Genomic DNA, 14,020 nt, shown 5'->3' on the forward strand with positions numbered 1-14,020 from the left:
AACAGATACATCACATTTATTAGCCAGTAGACATGTGCAAAGTTTCAGAAACGGGCATGGTGCAGGGACTAAATAGCGCCACCTTTTGACAAAAGTGGGGTTGTTAGTTTTATCTACAGTTACAAAAATCGCTATATACATTGTACTCCTCAAGCCGGACAACTTTCTAATACATAGTCATTAGCTCGGACCAAGAGGAAGTCAGATATTTTGGTTTGAATATGGTGAGCCTCTCTCTGAGCCTACGTCCCTGTATGGCAAGCCCTTTTAACATTTAAAAGCTAAGTTTGCCTGTCCGGAATTAACATTGTAGATATCATCAACGTCTTTCTGTCTATTCGTAATTACATTTTGGATAGTTTGTATTATCATTTAAGATATCTGTAACATAACTGTGACTAGTCGAAATGACAGAGTATGGCAAGCCGTTTTAACATTTAATCATGAAAGGGCCAAAGCCTTCGGCACCGCCACCTGGGTGCCTTTAGGTAACTAAAGGAACCGGGGTTGCGGTGCCACCGGCTTGGGCCCGCCATCGCTGCTCGCAGCTATATTTTCAATTGTTCTTTGTAAAGAAAAGCCAGTTATTCAGTCATCTTTTTAAAAGATATTATGCAAGGTCAGCAATAGTACTCTGTGTGATTTTACTCTGAAGTTTATTTTGAAGCAATTATATTTCTAGTGCAATTTTTTCTTAGTCAAGTTCTGTTTCTCCCCCTGATTTTTGTTTTTTCAAAATACTCTATTTTCTGTTGAAGACTCATATAGGGGACGAATTTAACCCTGTGTCGTTTGTGTCACACATGCCTCATGCAACAAATAAAAAGCAAAAGTTGTCTCTACACTGCCCACCCCTGTATCACTGCTGTGTGCAGACTCTTCTGTAGGCCTTTCCGTACATGTGGACTCCTGTCAGAAATAACAGGCATAGGCACAAGTAGAAATCAATTAAAGCCATCAATTAAATTAAAGTTCTTCCTCCAAAGGACAGTCATCTGAGAAGTTTTCTTCACTCTCCAGTGCAATGTGATTGATAACTCATGGCAAAATATTTTTACATTAACATAAGTTTATCAGTTTTTACTTTCAAAAGACAAAGCAATTTATCATTACTCAAGATTTAACAGCTGAAATGACTAAACCAGCCAATTTGGATTGTAGGTCTACTTCATTTAATGCAGCAACAAATTATTTCATAGTGTACAAAGATAATTTAAATCTCATTTCCCAGTGATGAAGGTGTTGCTGCTGCTGGTCCCTGATGTGTGTCTGGAAGAGCTGAACCCAGGGATGCCCTTCACAACAGGGCAATTCACATTCAACCCAAGGGTCAGCTCTTCTGCCAGGGTCAGGAGCATCATTATTAGTTTTTTCTCAGCCTTTTTCCTGTTTGCTTTTATAAACAGACAATCATTTATTTAACAGTGCCTTTTTAAAAGAGACTAGTAGGCCTATAAGGCCTAAAATTACCATTAAGTAGAATATTTTTGTACTTCACTTTGACCATGTTCATTATTATAGTGTGGTGACTCGACATTACAATGAACAAAGTAATTATGAAATTATGAAAATAAAAATAAAATAATAATAAGTTATTAAAACATCTAACATGGTCACCACAAACGCATTTAATTTGTCTTCTAGTTTTGCCAGCACTCTCTCCTGGCTTTTGCACACTTTGAGGTGTTCCCTGGCGTTTTAATTAAAGACTGAAATTCGGCATAACCTTGCATTAAAAGCGCTTGCTCTGCTTGGGAGAAAAACTGGGCGTGTTCTTTGGCCATGCTGAACAGCCAATAGCAGCGCTGCTGATCACTGGTTCTGCTATCGATACATGTACCCTTTTAAACCAACGCGAGAACGCGCAGTTATCTCAGATAACTCAATCCAGCGATACTAATCATAAACAACAGGTGTGTTCGAAGAACCCAATTAGCCGGATCATGATTAGCACGATGATATCATCTTAGATCTCTCATTTGATCTCGGATGTTTTAAGCAACGTACGAAGAACGAGCCCCTGGGCAGTAAGGTAGCAACAAAAGTAAACAATAAGTCCGCACACCAGAAGATGCTCCTACGAAAATTTAATGGTTGCTCACCACGTGTACAAACGTGTACACGTGTATACGGTCTAAATTAAAATCATAGCAGAAACAAATTATTTTGACTTTTCTAGTAATCTAGTAAGAAAAAACAATAAATTTTAATTTTATCATAATATATATATATATATAGGGGAGCACGGGGCACAACCTAACGCGGGGTTAAATCTAACACGGACCGTTTACATAGTTCGTCAAGATCAAGCAGGCTGTCTTTCCGCTATTTTTCTCTTACTGCCAGAAGACGGTCTCCCACGAATTTGCGGAAAGTTTTGATAATATTTCGTGAAGATACTGGACAAAGAGTGTTTTGACACCATTAAAGTAATTTTTTTCATCATAGGTTTTTTTTTTTTTCAGTTTCTGAGTTGGGTGTATACATTTCGAAATCTAACTTTATATTGCCTTAATCACTGTCTTGTTGGCTCAAACATAGCACCGTTTTGAAAAATTGTCAGCAATTCCTAGCGACTGTTAGCCTAGAAATCGTCTCGGTTACGGATGTAACCCTCGTTCCCTGAGTAGGGAACGGAGACGTTACGTCAGAAGTGACGGAGAATGGGGGTTTCGCATTCTCCGTCACTTCTGACGTAACTCGAAGTGACTACGAAAGGGAACGTCTCGGTTACGGATGTAACCCTCGTTCCCTGAGTAGGGAACGGAGACTTTACGTCAGAAGTGACGGAGAATGCGAAACCCCAATTCTCCGTCACTTCTGACATAACTCGAAGTGACTACGAAAGGGAACTAGACGCACCCTAGCGGCAGCAAAAATTATTTTGCAGCAAAGTGTGGTCTAGCAACTCTCCATAGACGTTTGAGCTGGAAAAACTCAACTCTGGTAGGGCCAATCACATCGTGTATAGAGTCGGCGGGCAGGCTTAATGATGACAGAGTTGTGACGGTCAGAGCAAGCTCGGACATATTCGGTTTGAAGTCGTTTATCCTCGGATGCGGCCGGCGCCGCGCACGCTGTTACAAAAAAGCTGTGGCGAAACGATCAACTTGTCATTTTTGCCGCTCTCGTGCTGTCGTCGAGTATAAAGGCTTTACTCTGTGTCAGCGTGCGCTCTGATCGGTAAGGTGCACGGACCTCTCCCAAATCATCACCACTACTCCGCCTCCGTTTCCCTCGTAAGCTTTCTCTATGATATATTTTTTTTAATAACACACTGTCTCTTTCTCTCTCATACACACAAAAACACACACATACTGTCTCTTTCTCTCTCACACATATGTAGGCTAGTTATAAACTCTTCAGACTTTTAATGATTAGTGTTTTATTTTTAAAGTTTGTGGGTCGTGTAAAAAACAAAAAAAATCCCTTATTTTGGGGATGGATTCTGGGATCTCTCTTATTTTCAATGTTCAATGTTGACAGCTGGAATGGATACGGTAAAAGTTTGATATATATACAACTTGCTCCGCTGAGTACGTCACCGTCTTCGTTGCTCTGATTGGCTTTAGCGCTATCCAATTGCGTGCAGAGAGAATTTGAAAGACAACCGTTTATCCCGCCCCTCGGATTGAGCCCTGTCAATGAAGAGTTTCCAGACCTAACATCTTGATGTAGGTCTGGCATGCCAGGCTAAGCGACTGTTAGCTAGGCTTAAAATATGTAATACACAGCGGGGTTAGTTGTAACACAGTGTTACAGCTAAGCCTCCAAGTGTACAATGATAATCAAATGAAAACGGAGCCACACAACTTTTCAGGTTTGAGTACATTTAACTTTGTTAGACTTTCACAAACAATGTTGGAATTTAAAATGTTTAAAATTGAGTGTACTATGAATGATAACTTGTTTATTTATTAAAAATATGGCCTGTTATTAATGCAATAAAGCCTTTACATTTTTATTTTAAGCTCATTTGTATTATTATTACTGTTATTATTATTAATAATAATAATTGTATATGCAGCTGCCACACACGAATCTAATTTAATTGCAATTACAATATTTATAATTTTATTTATTATTATTTATTGCAAAACTATGCAGCCCTTTTCTATGTCTCTATCCATGATATTGATCCATAATAGAAGGATGATTGGATGAGGGATGGATGTATAGATATCTACCTATACAGATGCACAAACAATATCAAACTATACAAATAAAATTGTACAGAATTATGTGTGTTACACACAAGTGTTACAACTAACCCTTCTGTCAGTTACAATTAACCCCGCATATGGGGTAAGTTGTAACATTTGCACTTCTGTCACTTTCAGTGCAACTGCACGAAAATGGTACTGTAGATCCTAGAAAAAAGCTTTAAGTTTTCATTTGTAGCAGAGATGTGTGTGTTGCTTGTGTAAAAAAAAAGTATTAATCTAACCTAATTATTTTTTTATTAATTGAGCCAAAACCAAAATGCGTTAGGTTGTGCCCCACTCTTTCCTATCTATATATATATATATATATATATATATATATATGCGTGTGTGTGTGTGTGTTTAATTTTCTATTATATATATTAACAGAATAGGTACCTGTTATTATTTAACTAATTAAATAATTTGCTTGTATAATGACTTGTTACCCCTTTATTACCCCAAACTTAACATATTGTTCCCTTATACCTACACGGAAGTACACTATAATTACAGAAATGTACACCGTAATTTCAGTGTACTTACAAAGTTATTTGCAGGTTCTATATCTGCTTGTTACCCCTTTATTACCCCAAACTTAACATATTGTTCCCTTATACTTACACGGAAGTACACTGTAATTACAGAAACGTACACCATAATTTCAGTGTACTTACACATTTGTTTGCGGGTCGTAAAATAAAGTGTTACCAAAAGAAGTTTATGTAGATATAAGAACATCATACACAGACATCAAGAATCAGACTGTGAATTTCAACAATGGTGACAAATATAAAGCACGTTGCAGTGCATTCTGGGTGCCACCAATCAAAACTCATTTATGGCTCCCATCATGCATTTCTGCATGAATAAATAATGAGCTTTTGTACAGTTTGTCACCATTGCCGAGATTCATCCGCTAATTCTTGATGCCTGTCTCTGCATACAAATGTTTCTTTTTTATTGATTTTATCATTTGGATTTCATTGATGCTAAAAATGGTATGCTCTACAATGAGTTCCAAGTTCCCCTTTAAACTGAGGTAAAATGTGATGCTTCTGTTTTGATTGTCCAGTATCAGGAGCGTCTGATCGCACACAGCTTGTGTGGGGACGGAGTCAATGTGATTCCGGCTATTCCTTTGAGATCCAGATCATCTCCAGACACTCCAGGAGGAGTTGTGAAGCGGTAGCTCTGAAGGAGGGAAGTGAAGAACAGGAAGAGCTCCATCCTGGCCAAACTCTCTCCCAAACAAACCCTTCGGCCTGAGAGAGAGAGAGAGAGAAAGTAAGTGAGAAAGTAAAAGACTGTTTTTAATGCCAAATCAAATGTTTATTTCTTCAAAACACTGGGTGTTTAGAGTTGAGCGTATACCTGCAGAAAAGGGCATGAAAGCATCTCTCTTGACAAACTGGCCCTTCTCATCTAGGAAGTGTTCTGGGTAAAAGCTGTTCGGTTTCTCCCATTCGCTTGGATCCTTCAAAACAGACGTCAGCAGAGGAATTACATTGGTACCCTAGAAAATGGAGAAAAGAAAATGTTCGAGATACACATGGTCTCGTTTCTAGGCCTAAATATGTATTCTTCTGCCTGACCTTCTTGATGAAGTATCCATTGAAGTGAACATCACAGCTGGTCTTATGAGGGAGATTCATGGGCAATATGTTGGCCAGTCTCTGAGTTTCATGAATCACAGCGTCTGTATACGGTAATTTCTTTCTATCTTCCACCGCTGGCTGACGTTCACCGATTACTCGGTCAATCTCCTCATGAACTCGATCTGCACACAAATGCAACACACATTTGTTTCCGCAAAGCAAAATCCCCAGTGTTAAATTAACACTCAGGGCCCTATTTTAACGATCTGAAATGCAAGTATCACGTAACTTTGTGGGCGGGTCTTGGGCCCTGTTGCTATTTTACCAGCGGGATAAATGACTCTTGCACCTGACACAAGTTTAAAAGGGGTCTGAAGTACTCTAAACACGCCTCCTTTTTGCACCGACCCGCCCAGGGGTTCAAGTTCATTTCCTAGTTACCGACGTGCGTCTGTGGAGGGAAAAGCCCACTTTGCGCGGGTGCAAACTAGTAATTTGCGTCAGGTGCAAGATAGGGCCCTGAGTGTACATATATGTCCAACTACAGGGTGTAGTAATATTGAGGCCCTGTTTACACGAGAGCGCTCGCGGGTGAAAACGTAAAAATATTTTATCGGATGTGCCTTTCGTTGAGGCTCAAAAACGCAAAAAAGTGAAACCACCCTCCAGAGTGGAAATCTTAAAAACGCTCCACCGCCGCGTTCCCGTGTAAACGGTAAAAAACGCAAAAGTCTGCTTGACGGTAAAAGTGGACTTGGTGTTGTTGTAGTATGCACTCCTAGTCGCCTGAAGTGCATACTACATTGAATTTCACACACTTTTGCGTCTCCATTTGCACGCGGATTTCCCACACAAAATGCTCGTCTAAAAAAAAGATGACGCAACGCCACTTTTGCGTTTTCTCTTCAGAATCGTTTCCGTGTAAACATAGCCTTAGACTCTAAATGTGAACTACACGGGTCATTACATGATGATAATTGTCTTCATCAAAACATATTGTGAGTAGGTTTTCTCATGTAGTAACAAATGGGCTTTAGGAATACAATGTTCGAACAGACAGAGAAAATCTAACAATAAAAAGAAAAGGGTCAAGAGCTCAACTAAAGCAAACGCTGACCACCATAATGGTGACTTGAAACGAAAAATTCCATAAAACATTTCCGTGCAATAATGTAATGACTCGAAGTTAGTAGTTCTTGTTTCTTTTTCCTTCAATGATTCTTCTAATTAACATTATCACTAATGGCCAATCATCACTTAATTAATCACTTACTTATCTCATTAACTTCAACACTTCTTCGAATTTTCATTTTTAACATCCTGTAGTTGGACCTATATGTACACCAGGAGTGTTCATTTAACACTAGGGAGTTTGCCGTGTGTAGACAACATTAAACTCAGCATTGGGAAACCCCCCCTGGCAATATTGGTATTTTTTTTTTACCCTGTATATGAGGGTATTTGGCCATGAGCATCAAACCCCAGCGCAGAGTCGCTCCTGACGTGTCAGTACCAGCACCAAACAGATTTCCCACCGTCACAATAAGATTGTCCAGGTGAAAGTGTGAATCTTTCTTACAGGATTGCTGAAAAGCAAAAATACATTAAAAATGCTCAATTAAAATGCTAAGAATTAGAAAACTTAAACATCAAAATGTATGCAATTTGTAGTAGTAATTTAACACCCTGGGGTCGGCAAACGCACCGCCGCTTTTCACATAGCAGCAAAATAGACTTAAAATATTCCGTCATTTTTGGTCATACAGACTTAAGAAATATGAAAAATAAACAGTTGAAAGTCTTTTTTTTTTCTGTGTCCACTTACAGTCTAAACAAAACATTGTGCTTTTATCCACAAGTTTCCGAGGGGCGCTCCTGTAAAAAATAAAGTGGGTGAAACTTCCGGTGACGTGGCGGAAGCAGCATTCCAATGGTATTTTGTGTGTTAGTTAGCGAAGAGGCTAGCTGTTTTTCGGAGAATTATTTTACTATTTAAAGACGCAAATCTTTATGAGAGATGTCGTAACGGAGCTCAGGGACAACATGTGCTGTTCGCGGTTGTACGTATAACCGGACTAAACTAATTCAGTGGCTTAAACGTGATTGTTTTGAACATAAGCTGAAAACGAAATCAGAGTGATCCTGCCAGAGCCCGTCTCTGACCTGCCAACGACTGTAGTTTCCATTACCTCCCAAAAGACGACGAATCTTCCTGTGTACATTTGTTTAAATTCTTAATATTCTATAAACTCTATCAGCATGTGATTGGCTGTTCGCTACTGATGTTACACCTAAATTCAGGATCAAAGCCTGTGTTGACAGAATACCAGATGTCCCAGTTAATGTATTCAAGTAGCACATTCATTTATAATTTTGAATAAACTCCAAAGCACAATGACTAAGTGTGTATTTTTTTATTTTAATTGTTTGTCAGCTCGCACAACTGTCTGTCACCATGCCTTGATGAGTATTGATTATTAATAATGTTATTATAATACTCCCAATCAACTACTGCGATACTGTTATTTCACCCTTTTTAATTTCGTTGAGGTTGTGTTCCCACATCGTTAGCTAGTTTGGATCGGTATAACTTGAATGACTGTCAACTGTTGAATGAACGAGTGTCAAGCATGTCAAGTCGCGCTTTGTTTACTTCGAACCGGAAGTCGCGCCCACTTTTGACGCAAGGCCTCATGGGGTGTAGGAAACTTGTGGATAAAATAAAGAAAATAAACAGGGTGTGCATTCTGGCTCTCCATCACCAGAGTCTTTTTTTTTTTTTGGAGCACGTCTCTAAACTTAAACAAAATTCAGCGAATCCTATTCTCCCAGGCATGAGCTACATATTTTTAAAATCATATAATCGTTATAAATCGTTTGTGTGTATATGTGAACAAGGAAAGGCCACAGGAAGTTCACGATCATGTTTAATAAAGCCAGTAATAAAGAGACATTTTTTATGCATCTACAACCATGGCGAGTACCTACTAACAAGAAAAACATGCGAACAATGATCAGACACATGGCAAACAGGGAATCACACGACAGACAAGAACAAGGAACAAGACACAAAACCCACAACGTGACATAGATTGTCTCCTTGTTCCTGTTCCGAGTTCCTGTTTAACCTGGATTGCCTTTTTGTACTATTATTATTATTATTGAATTAGTTGCTTGCATTTGGATTTGCTCTTTGCTTCATGCCACAGGTTACAATTGTATTGTGTCGCCAAATATATTTGGTTTTAGCGTCTTTTGTGCATATTTCATGTTGTGTATATCTATGCCTAATAATTAATTAAACAATTGTGTTTATTAGTCAAAGCTGATGATTACTTTTTATTTTCTCCTGTATTTCTATGGAACAAGGTGATTTCAGTACCTCGTCGCTCTGTTTGCGGATGAGAAAGGAGTCGACAAACCCTCTGCGCTCGTGTGGATTCAGAGTCTCCAGCAGTCCAGTGAACATCCTCGTCATTTCTGCTCTATGTTTCAACACATTTCTTACAATAATCCTTTTGCTGTTGAGGAACGGACCCAACCACGGAAATGTATTATAAAGCTGCAAGAAAAAAACGCATGTATTATGAATTAAAAAAAAAAAACAAGTAACCAAAAACGTATAGTAAAGCATACTTCCATACCATCATAGAAGGCGATCCAGTAATACTAATACTTTCATGTGACCTTTTGACCATTTCTTGGAATTGAGGGTCTGTGTATTCAAATCTGCTGCCGTACACAATAGATGAGATGATGTTTGACACAGCGTAGTCCACAGGCTGTGTTGTGTCGAAGGGTTTCCCTGTGAAGAGAAAACAAACGTCTCTCAACGGATCCTTTAAACTAAGAGCGTGATTGCAGATGTCCATAAATGTGTTTCAGCTTGTACCTTCAAACTTATCAAACTCTTCTTTCAGATAGTGAATTTCCTCTATGATTTTCTCTTCACTTCCTCTCTTGCCCATCCCGAAGTCCCGCAGGTTGCTGAGAGCGAAGCGTCGCATCTCTCTCCAGTTCTCTCCATTGGAAAAAATGATTCCTGATCAACACAGAACCATCCGACCGTGACCCAGCTAGCAGGGAACGTTCTCAGAACATTGACTAACATTCCCTATTTGGTTAATGTTTTAAAGAAATATTCAAAGAATGTTTTAAGCAGAGTAGCTCCCAGGCCTAGAAAATAGTGTATATTCACAATAATTACTTACAATCTTTATGTATTATTAATTGTAATATGTATTATTATAATTACTATTATCATTATCAAATCTTTACTACCACTCTTCTTTACTGCCACTGTTACCACTACTATCACTACTATTGTTATCTATGTTATAGTTGTTATTATTATTAATTTGAATACTGCCTCTACTTCTACTACAATTCTATCACAACTACCATGAATATCTCAATATTGCTTCTATCTAAATCTCTAAAATATCCCATTGTTTAAAACGTACCAATGTACTTGCATACATGTTTTTGTCTTTGTTTTTCTTTTCCTTTTTTTCTCTTCTTTTGCTTATTTTTGTTCTGCCTACCTCGTATGTCCTCCATGTACGTCTTTCTCTCTTTTGTATGTATACATAATTCACTGATCTCATATTTTTGTATAAATTATAATGTTTTGTTAACTTGCAATAAAAAACAGAATGTTATCCTACTCAGAAAAAAACTCAAGTGTTAAATTAACTCTCCTGGGAGTTTATTTTACTTCACACTCAAAGAGTTAAAGTGTTCAAATATGAGTGTTAAATGAACACTGAAGAGTGTTAAAATTAATTAGATAATTATGTTAGTAATTGTGTGATGATTGACCATGATTGAAGACACCTGATGTTGTTAACAAGCAGAATCACTGATGAAGAAAATCAAATTTTAAGTCAAAATTATGGTGATCAGTGTTTCATTTAGTTGAGCTCTTGACCCTTAAATTGTTCAATTGTTAAATTAAAAAGCCTGTAAATCTCAACAATGGTGACAATAATAAACCATGTTGCAGTACATTCTGGTTGCCACCAATCAAAACTCATTCATACATTGCAGTATGAATAAATTATTATCTGAACTGTCCTTTTCCTAATTAAATATTTAATTTGTCAGCATTGTTGGGATTCATACACTCATTCTTCATGTCTGTTTGTCAAAACATAACCAACAAATTCAGATCACCTTTTCTCTTTGTTCATCTGGCAGTTATGTAAGCAATAAGGTATGAGAGGCTGTGCTGTATCGTGAATAAGTAACGGCTGAAGGGCGTTGTTAGGCACGACGCGAAGCGAAACGATTTGCAAATCGTTGAGCTCGCCGACAGGTCAGGGTGTTATCGCGGGGGATTAGCGGACGATGAACGCTTGCCAATCTGTTAGTATGAAATAGCCAACAACGCAGCGAAAACGCTCGCAGGCGCCTCGCAGACGCGTCGCCGAGCCCAGAAAAATATCTAGCCTGCTAGATATCCAGAGCCGTCGCGCGACTCAATCTCAGTGATGTCATGAGTACAGCCAATCATAGCAACGCATGGATTGAGGACACCAGGTAAATCTTAGTTTTTATATATATATATTTTTGCATTTTTTTCTCAGAGCAGATCGTTGCGCAAACAGTGTGTAGCAACAGTGTTTTTGTCTGACGTCCATATTCAAGTGTTGTGCACGTGCTGTTTCGCGTCATTTCTGGTTCGTTTTATTGCTGGTTTTTCGTGACAAAACGTGGTTTGTAGACAAGATAGAATCGTTGGGTGACAGAGTTGATGTCAACTCGTTATTTATTTTATTATTTTCATGATTTAGACCGTACCATAGTACTGAAACAGCTCTCATTAGAGTCAAAAATGATTTGCTCTTATCATCCGATCGTGGTTGTATCTCTATGTAGTGCATTGTCAACTCGTGTAGTGAGTTACCTCCTGTTGTGGATCAATCACGTTGTGTTGTGTGGTGTGCACAGCTAAACAACTTGAACACTCCTGATTTCACTGAGAGCAAGTCATGTAGTGTGAACCGCACAGTTCAGCCCGACGTTTTAAAATCATGTAGTGTGAACTAGGCTTTAGGAGAACATTCTGGGAACCAAAATAAAACTACCCGCTGAAAACATTATTAGAACTTTATAATGTTCCTAGAATGATTTTAGAACAAAACATTTCTATTTGGGGAGTCTCAGCAACAACACATGGAGAAAATGAATACTTTGGAAATTAAACATTTGTTTACCTTAGACCTTTGGGACTTATTCAGAGTCAGCTTGATTATACACATTATCTCATTTCACCACTGTGGATTCCCAGCAATATTTGGTGCCATAATTCATTTATTTATTTATTATTATTTTTTACATTTTTATGCAACATAAATTCATAACTACACTGTAAAATCTAATTGGCTAGACTTGCTTAAAAAAATATGCCGGCTGTAGTTAGAAATGTTGGATTTTCCAGATTTTTAGTTTTTTCACGGTTAAAGTAAGTTGTTCACCACCAAATGTTTTAACCACCAAAACTTTCAAACCCAATTACATTGGCCTGGAGAGGCCAAGAGGAACTGAAATTAACTTTTCAACATGGCATTTACAGTTAGTTCTGAACATTAAGAAAACCACAAATAATCCTACCATGTCCTCCGTTAAACAGGCTGAAAACAGGTTCAATATATCGGTCACCGAACTCTTCTGCATGGTTCACGAGAGCTTCTTTGACGGTTTTGTACCCAACTAAAACCACCGTTTTTCTGGGACCCAAAAACACTTGGAATATGTTTCCGTAGGTTTTGGACAGCTGGAGGAAAGACATTTACAGACAAATCTTAAAATGTTAGAGAGCATTATTCATTTTAAACATATCAAGTTCCCACCTCACAAAAGGTGTCAAAGGGTCTCTCGAGGTCAAGGGTCAGCAGGTTCCCCAGCAGCGGCAGAGGTTTTGGTCCCGGTGGCTCTTTCCCCTCTTTCTGAGATCTGGATCCAGAGGAAAGCAAATACAGAACCAGAAGCAACAGCAAAGCGCCCAGTAATGTTCCTGTGCTGAGAAACTGCTGAAGTGACTCGATTACAGCCATGTTCTCTCTAAGCTTCTGAACTGTTGCACTCGCAGATTTATAGCTGCTATGTAAGGGAGGGACCTAGAGTGATTCAACACAAATTGACAAAAAATACATTATAACAGAGGCTTATTATTGTTACATCAGCAAGCTTCACGTTTTTTTTTAAAGAATCGTATTTTCACACACAGTTCATATACAAAAAAATCAGCACTAGAGGTAACTCACCTGTCCAGAAGAAACAGTGCAACCTCAGCGTCCAATTTGAGTTCTCTCCACCGATTATTATTAAAAACCTTCCCGATTATTTATTAAAGCCTTCCCGACTACTAATCGCTTCTTTAATGAAAAACGACGGTATACCCTCTCCCTAATCCTCCTTCTCTTCTTGGGGATTGCCTCTTCCATGTTAAATGGTCCATTGATAGTTGATAGACGCTGGCTTATTCTTCAGTTGTTAGGAAAGATTAGATGAATGTGATCATTTTTGTTTGGGTCTGAAAACACTGATACAACATTTAAGTGATTAACTGCACTGTTAACCCTTACTGTAAAAAAGTGACAGTATCATCATACCATTTCTCATTTTAACAATAATATACCATAGAAAACAACGCATTCTGGTTTATATTTGCATTTTCGAAAAAGTAGCCTATTAACACAGGAATATAGCTATTAACAGCGCTCAAAGTTGGCACTCAGAGGCTGTGTTTCAAATCACACCCTATACCCTCATTCACTATTCACTACATTAGTCCATTTGAATGAAAAGTGAGTGAATTGAGAAACCGATGAACACCTGAAAAGCAGAATCACTGAAGGAGAGAGAAACATGAACTGAAAAAGAGAAACTCAAGAACTAGAACTGAGTGTGAAAACAGTTTACAAACCAGTGTAACATTATGTCCTTCATACATGTACACGCTCTTGTTGAGAATTAACAGAGATTTAGTTAATAATAAAGTTTGTTTGGCGCCATGATGGAGATCCAGCATTTGCTTTAGTTGGTTTCTTGACCCTTGACTTTATAACATTAGTTTGTCTCTGGCTGCTGTTACTGTGAGTTTATAAAACATTATTTTTGAAACTTGTCATAATAAAACATGTTGACTAACCTCTGAGAAGCCTATCTGAATATGTGTCTATAACAATTTTCCATCCATACAAAGGAGGCATAGCC

The 14,020-nt window shown here is 38.2% G+C and overlaps 1 protein-coding gene across 1 annotated transcript; it reads right to left on the minus strand.

Moving 5' to 3' along the window:
- Positions 1 to 1,445: 1,445 nt before the first annotated feature.
- On the minus strand, positions 1,446 to 12,873 carry LOC148981970 (cytochrome P450 2K1-like). The gene is made up of 9 exons (XM_089128187.1): positions 12,655 to 12,873; positions 12,416 to 12,578; positions 9,693 to 9,842; positions 9,445 to 9,605; positions 9,183 to 9,362; positions 7,245 to 7,386; positions 5,798 to 5,982; positions 5,577 to 5,718; positions 1,446 to 5,467 (listed from the first exon to the last, which is right to left on the minus strand). Exons 1-9 carry the CDS (start codon positions 12,856 to 12,858, stop codon positions 5,280 to 5,282), a joined length of 1,515 nt encoding a protein of 504 aa, XP_088984313.1. The 5' UTR covers positions 12,859 to 12,873; the 3' UTR covers positions 1,446 to 5,279.
- Positions 12,874 to 14,020: the final 1,147 nt, after the last annotated feature.

The sequence above is a fragment of the Pimephales promelas genome, chromosome 3 (assembly GCF_988280905.1).
Source record: "Pimephales promelas chromosome 3, fPimPro1.hap1.1, whole genome shotgun sequence".
Lineage (NCBI taxonomy): Eukaryota > Metazoa > Chordata > Actinopteri > Cypriniformes > Leuciscidae > Pimephales > Pimephales promelas.

Excerpts from the sequence above, each read along its gene's own strand:
- LOC148981970 (XM_089128187.1), bottom strand. The coding sequence starts at position 12,858 with ATGGCTGTAATCGAGTCACTTCAGCAGTTTCTCAGCACAGGAACATTA. Across the intron at positions 5,983-7,244 it reads CAAATACCCTCATATACAGG|ATCGAGTTCATGAGGAGATT; the intron begins GTAAAAAAAAAA and ends ATTTGTGTGCAG. Across the intron at positions 5,468-5,576 it reads TTTCATGCCCTTTTCTGCAG|GCCGAAGGGTTTGTTTGGGA; the intron begins GTATACGCTCAA and ends TCTCTCTCTCAG.